At 39.1% G+C, this 15056-nt stretch overlaps 1 protein-coding gene across 2 annotated transcripts in view; it reads right to left on the bottom strand.

The window, feature by feature from the left end:
• LOC119742959 (solute carrier family 2, facilitated glucose transporter member 5-like) overlaps positions 1 to 13995 on the bottom strand; it is a 34669-nt gene extending 20674 nt beyond the window's left edge. Inside the window, exons 1-3 of one of the 2 annotated variants that reach the window (XM_038219247.1) lie at positions 13831 to 13995; positions 6533 to 6640; positions 2592 to 2752 (exon numbers count right to left, since the gene is read on the bottom strand). In XM_038219247.1, coding sequence (XP_038075175.1) covers positions 2592 to 2752; positions 6533 to 6640; positions 13831 to 13899 — 338 coding nt within the window. In that variant the 5' untranslated portion in view covers positions 13900 to 13995. Of the gene's footprint in view, positions 1 to 2591; positions 2753 to 6532; positions 6874 to 13830 lie in introns of those variants that run through there. The other variant, XM_038219246.1, reaches the window with a different exon arrangement.
• Between the last annotated feature and the right edge of the window lie 1061 nt (positions 13996 to 15056).

Raw genomic sequence — 15056 nt, 5'->3', positions numbered from 1 at the left:
GGGGGGGGGTGTAGCCCTAGCAAAAGTTGAAAGGACGTTGTACATGATCATAATATTCTGATGTAAAATATGAACAATATGATTTCATTTATTGGCTGTGTCGGCAACAATGCCGAAACAGCCTTTGTTTTCCTTCAGATTTTTTTATTTATTTATTTCTTTTTTTATATTTCTTTTTCAGTCATTTGCCCATTGCATTTGTACACGTTTTTTGTCCCCGGCACTTTGGGCAATAAAATCAATCCGATTGCCTTTAAACTCGGCACTGTAGTGCGAGTCTGCCAAAGCCCCGCCCCGCAAGAAAAAAATAAACTTCCTTTAATTCTAGCTCTTACAATGCACATCGCATGTCCAGGCTTTTGGATTTTTCAGATGTGTCACCTGATTTCTGCCCATGAACGGTGTGTTCCATCCAAATCTATTTCCAATGTAGGCCTATTTGTAACTTGCTGGACTTTCCAGCAAACTAAAACAGAGAATTAACGTAAATGATTTTGAAACTTTTGTCAGCAGCGCGACGTCGCAGCACGAACACCAAACCATTTGACCCATCACAGAACACGGCACATACAATCGATTAACGCACATGTAGTTGGGTCAGCTACAGCAAGCGCGATCCGGAACTAGGCAAAAACATACGGCCATTCTTTGGCGACTTTTCAAATATTAGAGACTCCACAACTCATTCTGATTCAACGATCATTCGATGCAACAGTTTATACGACGGTAGAGTACGAACAAAATATTCGAAATCACACGATCCGAGTGATGCACCAAGGAGAAAAATTTATCGTTGATTCGCGGCTTACGTGATTTTCTACAAACCGTCCAAACATGTCAAAGTGCGAGTCGCAAATCTAGCCAAAATTCCTTTTCTAAAGATAGTAACAAAACGATTTTTGTGTATCAAGAAGCTTACATTTTCCTTTTCAAAATGCACTTCATCATAAAAAAAATTGTATTGGAGACCAATTCAAAATAGGTAGGCTTTTATTTGAAGCGATCCGGAACTAGGAAAAATCCGGAACTAGGAAAATGACTTTACCAGTACCAACTGCAAAGCAGCACATTATTAATTACACATTCAAGGATTCTTGATAACTACGATTAAAGGAAACACATATTTTTTTTAACAGTCTCAATAAACTGTCGACAGTAGTGTGAAGTGCGTATTTGACCTCGTTTTGTGGTGGAGGATCATGATCCTCATCGAGGATCATATCGGCGACCCCGACGAGGATCATAAACGGGGTGTGTCTCTGGCGTTGTGACGTCACGGATCGATGGACAAATCGATCGTGGGGATTAGCGTTGAACGAGTATTGTTGGTATAGGTAATTTGTTAAACAAAAAAAGGGTATACAGACGGCTATTAGGGAGAGCACACAGGGGTGCGCACTTTTTTAAGTGTGTTTTTAATTTAAAATTTCAATATTTGAAATAACGAAAATACCTCAATGCCTTTATTATTTTCAAATAGGTGAACAGGTGTTATGAAATTAATAAATGTAACTTTATCAAATATATAGAGGCCTATGAGTTATAAAAGACGACTAAACAAAGAGATACGAGACACGTAAAATAAACACAGCATCACACTTGACATTCTCATTTACAAGTTCGTGTCAACAGTTGATTTTATTTCAAATAGGTGAACAGGTGTTATGAAATTAATAAATGTAACTTTATCAAATATATAGAGGCCTATGAGTTAGTTACATTTAAAGTTACATTTATTAATTTCATAACACCTGTTCACCTATTTGAAAATAATAAAGGCATTGAGGTATTTTCGTTATTTCAAATATTGAAATTTTAAATTAATTGGTCCAATCAACATCATTAGCGTAAAAAGCAAAGAAAAGAAGAAGAAAAACAAATTAAATGCTATGAAAGGCCTATACTGAATAGGCCTTTTCAGTACACTTATAATAACTAACAATACATGGCTTGAAATATGATTTATGTGTACATTTCTTTTTCTCCTAACGAATTTACAATTTGTATGTTCTGTTTTAACGGGGAAAACCTATGAATTCCGATTTAGGGCATCTGAAACTCTCTGGGGAGGGCTTTCTTTTTGCGCACAAAATAATAAACCCACCCCGCAAGAGCAGAATTATTGCCTGACACATAATAACTCCAATTTCGTAAAGAACCATTCAATAACTAAATGTCGGTGGATTTTTTGGTTGTTTGATGTCTCATTTAAAGGGGAATTTCCTTTATATTGGCAATGACGAAAATCTATTTTGGTTTGGATCGTTATTCGAAAATAGCACGGGGATGGAACGCATCTTTAATGTAGGACTTGTGAAGACTTACAATAAAAGTGGGGAGTTGTGCGGACTTTACTGGCTCCAAAAGGGGGTACATATTTTGAGTGCCTATACTTGAGGAATTTCAGTTGCTTCTAGGAAGAAACTGGCTCGTTTCCTTTTCGATTTGTTTTAGGAGGGTGTTAGATATCACTGCACGTTTCTAATGGTTTAAGAAGAAAAGAGTTTAGGTCAGGACTCAGGAGTGGTCTTGTAACTCTATGAATTTGGTAAAAGAAATATTGTTTTGGGGAAAAAACAGGTCCTACTTGCCTGCCGAGGATGTCGGCAAGTTTACCGCCGAGGAGCGCACCGAAAGCCCCGCCAACGCAGTAGAGGGATGTGGTGAAGGCGATCAACCACGTCATGGTGCCCGAGTCAATGTAGTCCTCTCGACGCTGATAGTTGGACGCGTTGTAAAAATCATTGATGTACTGTGAAAAAGAAGAGAAAATCAAACCTGTGCATAGTTTTTTTCATTGGTCACCACCCCATCACCGTTTTGAAATCGTTCGTTTTCTTTCTTCTTTTTTCCCGGACAATAATTATCCGCGCCTTTTATTCTATATATATATATATATATATATATATATATATATGGTATAAACTTGAAACCTTGAACAAATATCAACCCCGGTAGTACCAAGGTGTGCATATTAACCTGACGTCATGATTACAAGTTCAAAATGTGACCAATTTCTTTCACTTTTAACTACTGAACAAAATGATAAATCATGTTCATACTTTGTTATCATAATAACCATTAATTGATACACGTTTCTGCTGTGTACTTGAAGTTGCTTGATGACCTTTACTTCCGTGGCTACCAAGGACAACATTTGGTGAATTCAAAATACCAACGGAAGCCTCAAATTGAAATAGAGTTAATTTCTTCGCAATATGGGTCAAGGGGTGAAGATGAAAACAAGTATGAACTTGAACCTACTCAACCTAGGTTTGAAGATGTGAAGAAAAAAAGTGACTCATCATGACGACAGCTGGTATAAAATTACAAGCGATTTAAGGACAAAATTTGAAAAATTACTCTGAACTGTAGTGTAACTTTTCAAATGAATGGAGTACTGTTCACATTGTTTTTTGTAATCAGGTAGACATTTCATAGCGAGGGTTCAGGATCATGACGTCATCAAACCTGAAGTTAAAATAGGCAGAATTTTGAAAGTGACCAATTTCCGTTTTTCGATGCAATTCATTTTTTACAATGCTTAAAATTTACATCCATAATCCAGTGGCGATGTTTGTGGCACAAATGATATGGCACAGATAATGATATCAGCTACATTGTTGCTGTGACGTCATCAAACCGGAAGTAAGGTGCCATCGATGCATACATTAAATACATTTGTGTACTTTTTAATATTCTAGTATCCTGTCTATTAAATCAATTTCAGTGAGCACATTTTCAAGCGATGGCGTCATCAAACCGGAGGTAACGTTTAAATAGTTTGTTTTTCCAAATTAAAACAAATTGTACACTGGAAAAAACTGATTGGAATCTTTTTGACTTATTAAACAGTTGCCTGTTCGATCAGCTCGTGTTGTAACACCGTCGCTAGATCTAGGTTACTGCTGTTATTTTTGCTGTTTGCTTCTTATTAACATACTTGTTATAGTTCCTTGTGTTGTACCAAAATAATTTAGCCTATCAGACGCCCTTGCAATACTTCATTATGCGAAAAGAGCGAAGGTGTTTGACTTTGGTACATGGTTTGCACTTATATAACAGTTTTTTTGTCAGGTCGACTCTTTCCAATGCTCCAATCAATCGTGTAATAAAAATAATTTAACACGAGTTTGGATGCACTCACAGCCTGCAACGGCTAAATTTCCCCTCACAATCACAACGCTCAATCCCCTTCTTTATTTCCTTCTATCTGTGTACATCTATACATGTACTATGATGTACATGTACATGTATATATGTACATGTATATACTATGCATGGTGTAAGGTACTGATCATTATCTCGCAAATCGCCAACGGGTTATAAACGGACAGTGTCGGTACGCTGGAAGGGTTACGTAACCATATCAATAGAGATATGCACAAAGCTGTGTACGGTGCGGATTCGCTTGCATCTATGCGTGGACGGAGCATAATAATATAGCAAGCAGCATTTGTTATTGTGTTAACAGTTAACTGTTAAGTGAATGGATGGAGGGGAGGATGGCGGTTTGCTTTTGTACAATACGTTTGATAAATAACGGACCATATTAATATGATCTTTTTAAACATAGGTACTAGTATTATTTAGGAGTTGTGAGCAATTAGTCTCATGATTGTTCATCGGTGTATTTTAGCTGTAGGAAATCATTGTATAAATATAGGTTATGTTTTGGCCTACATTTAAAAAAAAAATCAACCAAACGATTTAGTGAGGGCAATGTTCTGTAGAAATATTACACCCAATACACCACTTTTTCAAAGTTGGTAAACAGAACCAACATGATTTACATACATGTTAAGATTGTTCTATCAGTTATTCCTGTCAGCGAACTGTTGTTGAAGTGAACATTTCTAGATTTTAAATATTGCCTAGGACTAGAAGAGATGATTTTTTGGGGGAAATTATTGCAAGTTTGGCCCTTAGTACGGATGGAGTTTTCAGCAACGATGTCCATTGTTCACATTTGTTTTCGCCAAATGCTCAACTTGAAATGCACACATATTCCATTGTTCGTGCGCAGTAAGAACATGTGAAGTATCTGCCCAACATAACCTAAACTGTTTGTTCTAACTTGCTTGAATATGACGATACCCCATCCCTATTGAACAAATAAACCAAATCTTATCAGTTTTACCGATAAGCAAAGCTAAGAGAACGGAGAATACAATAGCGCTATATATTTTAAATCCTTCAATTCAAGACTGGCCTTTGAAACGTACACACCTTATTTTGTAATTTGGTAAATTTTTCCTCCTCAGTCTTTAAGGTAATGACCTACAAAACAACAGTCTTCAGCAGTAACAAAACAGTAGTGTACACACGAATCCAAGTTGCTGACATAATCGTTATAATATACTCAATTTTATCACCATGAGACCTAGCACAAGGTCGTACGCCATGCCGAATACACATGACTTTGTTTGGACATGGCGCAAATGCACCGTTTACCAACGCACATTGTAAAATAATATACTGTTATGTAATCAAATTTATCAGGCCTTTAGTGTGCAACGAAAACGCAGCCGGCCGGGATACCAGGAAAATGAGCTTTAAAGACAGATTTATCATGAATTAGTTGGTCATGTACGTACAGTAGAATGGAAATGAATCGGATCCCGTGAGGGTGAATATTTTGAGTGTTCTTAGTTATAGTTGATTTCCAACTTGCTTCCAAGGCTAAAGCCTTAAGATTTCGTGAAAGGGCCTTTACCCAAAAGCATTATTCTGGAGGTTTGTGTCACATTTTGTTTGCCCGTCTTGACAAGAACGAGGACCTTTCAGATTGCTTTCCTTGGCATATTTGTGCTGCGGATGCAGAGTTGCAGACTGCTTGGTTCTATTCACTAAGAGATAAATACTGTTTGGGGGTTGGCAGGGGGTGGGGCAGAGGCGTACCCAGGCAGTCACTGAGTGACCATGGGCGCAGTCCATTCATAATGCATCATGCATGGCTGTCTTGCCAAGCGCGGTAAAATGGGAACCGTCTATTTTAGCATTACATAACAATTAAAGGGCTCTATATAAGTTCTTTTTGCCAATATCAAATTCTCATACAGATCTTATTTTCTTGCTTGGACCATCTAATGGGTGAAAGATTCTTGCGATACTTGTTTCCATTTTTGTGCTCCATTTTTAGTCATATATCTACTCGAAGTGGATAAAAAATTGTGATGATGTGATGTGAGATGATCAGAATGGAAAATGTGATGTTTTTCTATTTAAAGCAGTTTTTAAACTTGTTAGATCAGTGCAACTGTAAAGTTGACTGTATAATATAATAACTTTATTCAACTATAAAATGGTGCCTATACTGAATAACCATTCTATAGTAGCTGAAAAATAAAAGTGTTTCCAAGACATTTGATTGGAAAGTGGCAAACAGCAGCTCTTGGAAATGGCAATTGAGGCTTGGAATGGACAAGGAAACACCATCTGTTTAGCTTTTAAAAAGGCCTAATATTTTCTTCTTTTAATGAGAGATTTGCATTTTTTCCATAGTTTCGATCATGTTTCGATGCGCACTTACCCCAAAGCCCAAGGGTGCCGTCAGCACACCGGTCCCGTAGCCGAACTGCAAGGAGGATCCCACCGACACGGAGAATGTGGACAACCCCAGCCATACCGTCGCTTTCCCCTGTTTAACAGAAGTACCAGCAGACGAATATTTAAACTTTCCCATTTTTGGAATGAGGTGCAAATCCAGGAGAAGAATGCTCAAGAAAAGATAGTGAGGTTGTTTTAGACTGACAATAGCGATCATGTAGTCTTGTGCTCCGTCTATAGTTGTTTTTCTCTATGGTTATACGCAATAAGGGGCAACACTACATGAGTGCACGTGAAGCGTGCAAACAGGTTATTGTCCGCGAGTACGTGTCCCTGCTTACATCACATGGTACCCTCGGGAGGGGGAATGATAAGGGTTGCCTGGCGCATGCGTGTTGACTAGGAGGCGTGTATGGGTGCACATAAGTACACATATTCCCATAGACACCAGTGACTTCAAAAACTCTCATAGGTGTTCAGACTCCACAGGAAAATGATGATCAACATTTCACCTTTCATTTTCTTTTCAATTTTTGGTGGGTTGACCGATGATGTCTTGAAGAAATTCTCACCCGATGAATTAAGACCACCCCTAACACGAATAATATTTCCCAAACTGGAAAAGTATAGCAATTAAAAAAAAGAATCCCTCAAAAACATGGCTAAATAGCGCCACTTTCAGCCTCAATTGCATTCAAAGTAATCAGATTTGGAAGCCCCATGTCTAGGCCAGATTTGCAGTAGTGCTATTTGTCTTCATAGTCCCCAATTCCATGGCTCTCAGAACTCTCATACACGAAGTTGAGTGTATAACTTTTATTCGTAAGCTCGCGGACGGATTTTTGGCCTATGTGCACCCGTGTGTCCATGAATGGACTGTGGCTTTTGCTCTATGAATGGACGTATAGCTCCGTGGTACGTCTGAGCCCTGAATTAGACTTTCAAGAAGAGAGCCTTGGCATAGCTGCAGTGCTTCTTGGTGAAGCCAGTGTGAAAAGTCAAGGTTTATTCTTTTTTTGATGTCTCATACTGAAACATTATTGCGCCTTTACGGAAAACCACACAGCAGCTCTCACATGCCATATGCCGATGCGTGATGTTGTTTTACGCTAGTCATCATTACGGTGCACTCACGTACACTCGGGGTTAAGTTGTGTTCAAATGTGTTTTATAGCTCCATTATTTTCGAACCGAACATAAGGTCAGGATCTGCCGCACATTGGTTCAACACGTTTTTTATACTTTGCCGGCTGTCTGCAGGGGCCAAGCCCAGCCGTCTACGTATATGTATAGGCCTCTATAGCCAGATCTAGACACTACTTTGCGTACTGTCAAGATCCTATTCATCGAACACCCTCAAAAATCAACCGGTTTTTTTTTTTTTAAATAAAAACCTCCCTGGGAAAAAATAACCGAAAATCGATCGACAGGGAAAGCGATATTTATTTTGCAAGAGGGACGCCACGCTAAATGTTCAAACATTATTGATTATCATTTATCCACGTTGTCAGTCAAGAAGGATTATCATTTGGAAGATTCCGCGGGTGTCTTTTAATCCTCGTCCAAGGTCTTTCAACCCATGGTGACGGGGGAAGAGCCGACTGGGGAGGGGTGGGCTCCCCCATATTAGCTTTCAAAGGACAGATTTCTTTTACTCATTAATTGCAAAAGAGTATGGTGGCCTTGAAGGGACATAACCAGCCGTGAATATTTTTCTTTGCGACGAGGCGCGAATTTTGATCTCATCTTCACCAATCGACCCGAGAAGTTTTCTGCGGTGGAGTCCGCTGCAAACCCAGTCTGTAGTGATCATCACGCAGTGTCCTTCCTATTTAGTGCCATCAAAGCTCCTCCACAACCTGCAGTTATCCGCTCGTTTCTGCAGTACAGAAAAGGTGACATGGCGCACCTGGAGACTCTCCTACATCTGGCTCCATGGTCAGCTTTTATGGACGATGACAATCCCGATGCATCATGGGAAGGCTTCATGGACATCTTCGAAGCAGCAATCCATGACAGCATACCCCGTAAGCAGTGTCGTCGTAGTAAAATATCACCTTGGATATCACAAGATCTTAAGAAACTTATTCACCTAAAGCATAAGCTATTCAATAAAGCGAAATACTCCAAATCCAGTTCCGCATGGCTCGATTACAAGAACGCCCGGAATCAGGTGAAGAATTCGACTAAATTAGCCTACACTAACTATGTTGATGGTCTATTTGCAACTGCGGACAACAAGCGAAGTTTCTGGTGCTTTGTGAGAGACCAAAGAAAATCCAAGTGTCCTCCAGCCTTCCGTCAAGCCGACAAGGTGATCCACAAGCCTGCTGATATTGCTGAAGCCTTCAATGAGTTTTTCACTTCAGTTCATTCGCCTGCAGTCAATTGTCCAGCGACTCCACCGCCGTGTTCCCTCCCTATCCCCAAACTCCCTCCAGTAAGAATCAATCTAGGATTTCTGACCAAATCGCTGCTAACTCTCAACCCTCATAAAGCACCAGGCCCTGATGGAATCTCACCCACAATCCTACGAGCTACTGCATCATCAATTGCTCCCCCATTGTTGCGCTTGATGAATTCCTCACTTGCACAGGGTGCTCTCCCCATGGACTGGAAACTTTCAAACATCACACCTGTGTTCAAGTCCGCCAACCGAACTGATATTACGAACTACCGTCCAATTGCCCTAACTTCCGTTGTGTGTAAGGTGATTGAGAAGGCTGTGGCAGATGGTATTCATGATCATGTGTCCTCCTTTTGCCTTGGCAATGATAAACAACATGGTTTCTCAGCCCGAAAATCGTGTGTGACACAGCTAACTAATGCCATCCACGACTGGGCTACAATCCTGGACAAGCCACGCCCACCTAGAATTGACATTGCTTGCCTAGACTTTTCTAAGGCATTTGACATGATGCCTCATCACACGGTACTAGAGAAACTCGCTCGCAATTTCAACATACGAGGTCAACAATGGATGTGGTTGAAATCTTTTTTGACTGGGCGTCAGCAACGTGTTATGTATCGTGGCTCTTTTTCATCATGGTCACCAGTCACATCCGGCGTCCCCCAAGGAAGTGTGCTCGGCCCTCTGCTATTCAACCTGTTTATCACCGATATATCTAATAACCTTTCTTCCAAGTGTCTGCTTTTTGCAGATGACACCCTCATTTACCGGCCAATTCTTTCGCCCCAAGATGAACTCAACTTCCAATCGGACCTTGATGCTCTTGCCCATTGGAGCATAACAAATGGAATGAAACTCAACCAGGGAAAGTCCAAGATAATGCACATGACGCGTTCAAAGAAAACAATAGTCCTCCCACACTACACTCTCCAAGGAAAACCCCTCACAGTTGCCCCTACCTTCAAGTATCTTGGAGTAACCGTGAACAATAAGCTAACATGGAATGACCACGTCGATGCTGTTGTGTCTAAAGCTAACAAAACTTTGGGCTTCATATGGCATATCGCAGGTGGATCATCGTCCAAGGCTCTCTTGTCACTCTACCGAACCCTAGTCCTGCCTGTGCTTGAGTATGGGTTGCCTGCCTGGTGCCCATACACAGCCTCGTTGGCCGCCAAACTCGAGCGAGTGCAAAGACGAGCCACTAGGATGATCCTAAAGCAACAGAGAGGAGCCATGACCTATGAGGACAGACTGCATACACTGAACTGGTTAAGCCTTGAAACTAGACGACACAAACTCACTGTTCAATTTACCATTAAATGTTTGTTTGGCCTCATTGATTGTCTCAGTATTTCATCCCATACAGTAGTCAATATCCGTCACCTGGACACAGTTTCATTTAATCACCATTACGCCAGAACCCTAAGTTTAAGGAAATCCCCTGTTCATGCTTTTCCTCGTATATGGAGTAATCTCCCAATCCACGTTAAGGACTCATTGATACTTGATTCATTTCAGTGTTTTAATCGTGCATTATGTGCTCATTTTATTGATGGTTAAATGCCTGTAATGTTTTGTCTACTTGTTGCTTTTGATCTAAATTGTGTTTTGGATATTGGATGAGCGGGGAGGTTTGGCCGAGTCGGGATTCGGGCCCGGGACCTCTGTATTGCTGTTCCAGAGCTGGAACGGTAGTCCAGGGGTCTCGGGTTCGGGTCCTGGTTCGGTCAGATTTCTTTGCTCAACTAATATTCATTTCAAATTATTCCAGTCAGTTTTCTTTCCTTCATGAATCATTTAAATTTTTTTTTTTCGTATAGAGTTCTCTTATTAACTTTTGGTTTGTTTGTTTGTTGGGGTGTTGGGCCGTTTGTCGTTTGTTTGTTTTTTGTTAATATGTTTTGTGTGTGTGTGTGTGTGTGTGTGTTACGTTTGTACATGTATTAGACTGTTCGTATAATCGTAACTTTGCTTGTCTGTTTGCATGTGTACGGTATCTGTTATGTTTTTTTCTGTATGGTTTTATCTGATTGTTCTCGTCTTTGTTAAGATGTTGTTTTTTTTTTTCAACTCGTTTGTATGTTTCATTGCTTACTTGTTTATCACTTATTGTGTTTCTTACTGAATTATTTTATTTATGCTACTTTTTTTATTTTCATTTAAATTCATTTACATATTTAGCAGATATTTATTTACCCATTTTTTATTCATATATATTACCCTCCATTATTAAAGCATTTTTAATTTCCAGATTTATTTTTAACTTCTCATATTACTTGTATATAATAGATTTATTTTAAAGTTATTTTATGTTACCAACCTAGGATTGGATGAACAGGCTTTTGAGTCACAGTGTTTTCACTTTTGTTCATCCTGGCCATCTTAGATTGGATTGTCTTTACTCTGCTTGTTGAACTCCCTCCCACTTCCACTCTTCCCCAATCCGCTCCCCTTCTTTACATTCCTCACCCCCATTTCTTCCCCATCTCATTCTTACCTACTGTACCTATACACATCTATTCTTTTTGATTGGTATTTGTTACACAATTTATCTTTCATCTTGACTGTCCTTGATGTATGACATTTCTTACATTGTATGTACATGTACATGTTTGTATTTTGAATGTTTTGGCCGAATAAATAATAATAATAATAATAATAATATATATTTTTTTCATCAGCTTGGAGGACATTTAACTAAACGGGCGCGATAGAGGGTGTTATTTCATAGTTTCGGCGGTAGGATTCCTATCGTTGCATGCTTCATCGTACGTGTCGAAAAACTCAATGGAGGGGAACTCAGATAGCAAAACTTTAATGAATTGGCGTGACTTTATTTTACAAACACAATACGAACTCAATTAACAAGGTACGTTGCGCGACACGCGGGGCAAATATCTATGATGCACACTGTTGAACCTTTATTAGTAACTGGTAACATATTTATGACAATAAACCACTATTCGTACATCTGGTCTGGAATTTATTGCGACGGTTTGTCGCGACGTCGTGAATTTGTCTCACGCTGTCGACTTCTCGTGAAAAATGTACACGGCGTCGCAAAAATATTCACGGCGTCGCAAAACTATTCACAACGTCGCAAAAATATAATCGCACGACTCCGCGAAAATATTCACGACTAATCCATGACGTCACAAAGACAAATATTCTTGACCGGTTATGTCACTTCACGGCCACAATAACCATACATTTTAATTCGAATTGCTCTAAAAAGCAAGTGCAAACTCAAAAAGTGAAAACTCTATGTCGATTGAATGGATTTCAGTCATATCCTTTGTTTCAGTCGGAGGGAGTGGTTTTCATTCGAATGGTTACTCTGGAAATCAGAGAGTGAAGTTACGTCATTATTGTAATTATATAATATTGGATGACTTTGTGAATACAAGAATACATTGCACGAGCTATGACAATATTGCCCAAGTCGAAGACGAGTGCAACATTGTCATATCGAGTGCAATATAAATAACATTAGCTATATATGTATAATAGTACCTAAGTTTAGTTTCAAGTAGCTTCAAGTTGTTTCCAGCAAGCGCACAAGTTTGAAGTTCAAATGTTGAGTCTATTTTTGGTATATAACTGTCGACTTTGGAATTTGGAGCTATAAATGGGTGGACATGTCCTACCGTTCATATCTAGCACTGCACTGAAAATTCAATATGCCTTGGAAATGTTATAATGCAGCTATTGCAGGCAGACAATGTAGATATGAAAAGAACAAACATAATGGTATTAATTAAACACAGAAAATCCTTGATAAATCCGGGTGTGGATTATGTTCCAATTGCTTGTACAAGTGTGACAGAGATGCACAATTCGCTTCATTTACAAGTAAAAGCAGAAAACAATACAAAAATTTGAGCATTTCAGGTTAACATATTTCGAGTGACAGCCTGAGAGATAACTTAACAACACAAAAGTTTCATAGCATGCATTGAGCACTGCAAAGGCCGAATGGACCATTTGCGACTTTTCTGCTGTCATTTTCAAGAAAGAGGAATTAACATCATGTCCTCGCGACTGTTTGAACCTAACCATCGCGAGGAAAAAAAAGTTTTTTTTATTCAAATACTATACCAAATTTAACAAATTTAGTAGAATTTGCAATCGGTTACCTGAGTGAGAAATATTTTTCCCGAGTGACGAACTGCGATCGTACTACATGTTCAAGATGTTGTAAGTCCAAAACGAATGAGCGAACAGGAAGGGAGGCCTTTCAACAAAACCTTGCTTTACCTCCGGAAACATGAAGATGCATTTTCACACTTTTCTCACAGCTCATGCTGACATTTTTCAGCTTTAATTTGGATAGGTAAGTTTCCTTTGTATTAAACTCTCTTCAGATATATTAGATCTTGCAGTCTGGCTCCTTGATCCTATACTTCTGACGAAACGGAGCCATTTATAGACGTCTGGAATTGTCAGATCAAGGAACCAGACTACATGGCTTGCACTCGTTCAGGACGTGTGACCGATTGCAAACAAAATGTGGACTAAATAAATTGGTAAATTGGGGAAGTATTTGAAAAAAAATGTCACATTTTTTCCAATGAAGGTCGGCGCATCATCGTTGGATATTGATACAAAAATGCCACCTTTCTTGAAAATGACAGCTGCCATGACATACAGGTGTCATGATTTCACAGAATACTTTTATTCACTAACAGTAAAGTAAACAATTTCATAATAATTTGGTAGTTGTTATTGTTTATGTTCACAAATGTTGTTCATTACTTTTAAGCCTGTTTTGTTAGACAAAAACAGTTACGCGCTTTGCTTTAGATTAAAATCTTTTACCATTTTTACCAGTGCTCGTATGCTGGGAACAAATTAAATAAAATACATACCGGTCGTAGTAGCGGTTCCTCATCGAACTTGACTGCCCTCTCACCAAACTTGTCTGGCTTCTCATCCATGGTTGTAAAGTGGAAAATGGAAAACCTTTTCGATATTTTCTTTAGCTACGGGTCTCACCACAGATTCGACACGGATCTCTGAAGTTGAAAATGCGAAACAACCCTCGTGCACGGTGTCGGTAGTCAATAGGGATTGGACTGTGAACCACTGTTGGTTGCCATCTATGACGAGTACCGTACGCTACGACACTTTGCGAAGCCGCCCAAGATAAGCCATAGATAATCATTTATCATTTTATATAAATATTAACCAGCCTAACCTAGTCAACCTTATGAAACGCACATTGAGTTTTGATAGAGGGGAACCTCTGAAAAGCTATCAAATGTCGAAAACCGATCAAATGCGGTCAATTCGGCTTTTGTATCAAAAGAGTGAAAATTCTGTCTCAAGTCGGAAAGGGAGTTTTCGGTTTCGTGGGGCGTTATTTTGTCCTCTGTTTAACAAACTGGATTACAGTCTGCAAGTTCTAATAAACACATGTGGGCAACACCATTGATAGCCCATACGTACTGTCTTAAGAATGAAAACGTTTCAAGTGATAAGCAAGATAAGAGACACCCTACTCATTTCCTATGCATCTTGACAATCTTTTTTTTTTTTACAAGCAATGTTGGTATAACTTTTTGTCCCATCAGGTTTCTTTCCATCTCTAAAAACAAATGTATTTATAAGAACCATTCGCTTTGATGGGTCCCATACATTTAATAATTTATATAACGTCACATTTTTACACTTTTAGTTTCGGATTTAACAATGCTTTCAATTAGATTTCATTGAAAGATAAAAATGATACGGATTATTTCATTCAGTGGTATTGCAAACCAGCATACTATGTAGGTCTATAGCTGTAAAAAAAAAAAATAATAAATAAAAAAAACATAGTGGATACTGTTCTGCAACGTTATTTTACTCCAAAGGCCTGTGAAATTACCGAGCTCAAGTGAAATTGTGTCCATATTTGGGAGGGGAATTTGCAAAAATTCCATGATCACGCAGTTAAGCAGCATATGTGCTAATTTTCTTTTACAAATGTGACTATCGGTGTTTGTAGATAAAATAAAATGGTCACCGAGTTTGGCTAAGAATTCGCCGGCCGCAGTTTGACGCGACGGTCCCCTCACGGATGGACATCGGACCTCGCTCCAGTGCTTATCTA

The sequence above is a fragment of the Patiria miniata genome, unplaced genomic scaffold (genome assembly GCF_015706575.1).
Source record: "Patiria miniata isolate m_02_andy unplaced genomic scaffold, ASM1570657v1 HiC_scaffold_6, whole genome shotgun sequence".
Lineage (NCBI taxonomy): Eukaryota > Metazoa > Echinodermata > Asteroidea > Valvatida > Asterinidae > Patiria > Patiria miniata.
The sequence above is the reverse complement of the archived record's forward strand: the minus strand, read 5'-3'. Positions and strand labels throughout refer to the sequence as shown.